At 45.0% G+C, this 1,656-nt stretch overlaps 1 protein-coding gene across 1 annotated transcript in view; it reads right to left on the bottom strand.

The window, feature by feature from the left end:
- The window catches only part of LOC119280269, a 6,382-nt gene extending 6,027 nt beyond the window's left edge, over positions 1-355 (bottom strand). The window contains exon 1 of the mRNA XM_037561173.1: positions 95-355. Within this exon, the coding sequence (XP_037417070.1) occupies positions 95-355 (261 nt within the window). The remainder of the gene's footprint in view (positions 1-94) is intronic.
- Between the last annotated feature and the right edge of the window lie 1,301 nt (positions 356-1,656).

Genomic DNA, 1,656 nt, shown 5'->3' with positions numbered 1-1,656 from the left:
TGGCGGAGAACGTGCACCCATGCATCGAGGGTGGAGAGGAAGAAGTCGAACTGGGAGAGGTCGAGGTCCGGGGGTCGAAGGCGATACCGGTGACGTTGAGCTCCAACACGCTCTGGTTGGAGAAGCCGAACTCGTCGAGCGGGATGATAGTGCGCGGGTCAGTCCGGATCGCCATCCACCAAATCTCGGCCGCCGTCAGGGGCGTGAGCGCGAGCGCGAGCAGGGCGAGGGCGAGGGCGACAGGAGCGCCGTGGCGTGCGGCGGCGCGGCGGCGGCCATCGGGGTGGTTGGTGCGATCTTGGTGGAGGGGATGGGGAGGGGGCGGAGACAGTGAGATTTCAGATTTGGTGGGCATGCGGTCGCATGATTTGTCGGTAAAGGCAGGCGACGGGCTGAGGGCTCCTCGACGTCGATGGGCCGGCCAAGGTGTGGGGGCGGCGGCGGCTAGGGTTTCGGCGAGCGGGTGCGGGTGCGGGATTGGAACGGTGGTGAGTGTGTGTGTGGGGATTGGAACAGTGGTGAGTTGGTGCGTGGGGTCTGCGGGTACGGTGGGGAGTGGGGGCATGGGTGAGAGGGTGAGGGGTGAGGGCTGCCATTGGATTCGGGAGCTTCCGACGGTGTCAGATGCATGATCCGCGTGATATGCTTTTGGCCAATCAAAATGCAGCAAGCAATTTGAAAACTTTATGACCATCTAAATTGGTCGTAATCGATTAGATTAAAGATAAGTTTTTTCACGAAAACTTCATTTTTCATTTTTTGAGTGCTCAAAATGAGTTTTTTTGTAAAGGATCAACCAAATATTTGTTCAAATGATACCATATTTTGCACAAGTTTGCATTTTGGATTGGCAAACAATATTCAGTAAGAGAGTTTTTATTTTCGTTGCACGAAAAATTAATTTTACATTTTTCGAGTGCCCAAAATGAGTTTTTTTTGTGAAGGACCTACCATATATTTGTTGCAAAACTGGACCTGATCAATTTTATAAAATATTAGGAAAAATTTACTGCACAATTGACCAAATGGTTGGGTGTCAAAAGTTTTGAACCACCTCTGGTGAAAAAGACAAATTCCCGTCGATTCAGTAGGAAGCAGGTCAAATTTGAACTGTAGCTGCATCATAGTCTGCTCTTTATTTTTTTCCAAAAAAATTATTTCTAGGTACATAAGTATCTATTTAATTAGAGAAACATCAAAAGTTTTCCAAGATTCAACCACTAGCTAGGAACAGTCAAGCCCTCCATTTTGACCACATTTTGAAACGGGCATAAAAAATTCAAAAAAATTGAAAAAATGAAAAACCTTCGCATTGTGTCATTATATGAGACCAAGTTTCCAGGAAAAATAATAAACTGTAATATGGCAATTATTTTGAAAAAAGTGTTCTTAGAAATGAGTTATCATGCATGAAGATTCATGGCTTTCAAGCCAAATGATCAATCTTATGGCCACATTCATGGCATAGTCTGTTCAAATGATCTCATATTATGCACAAGGGTGCATCTTGGAATTCCAAATAATGTTTCCTAAGGGAGTTTTCATTTTCTTTTCACGGAAAATACATTTTCCATTTTCCAAGTGCCCGAAATGAGTTTTTTTTGTGAAGGACCTACCATATATTTGTTTCAAAATTGGACCTAATCAATTTTCTAA

Source organism: Triticum dicoccoides, chromosome 3B (assembly GCF_002162155.2).
Source record: "Triticum dicoccoides isolate Atlit2015 ecotype Zavitan chromosome 3B, WEW_v2.0, whole genome shotgun sequence".
Classification (NCBI taxonomy): domain Eukaryota; kingdom Viridiplantae; phylum Streptophyta; class Magnoliopsida; order Poales; family Poaceae; genus Triticum; species Triticum dicoccoides.
This window is presented reverse-complemented; position numbering and strand designations above follow the sequence as displayed.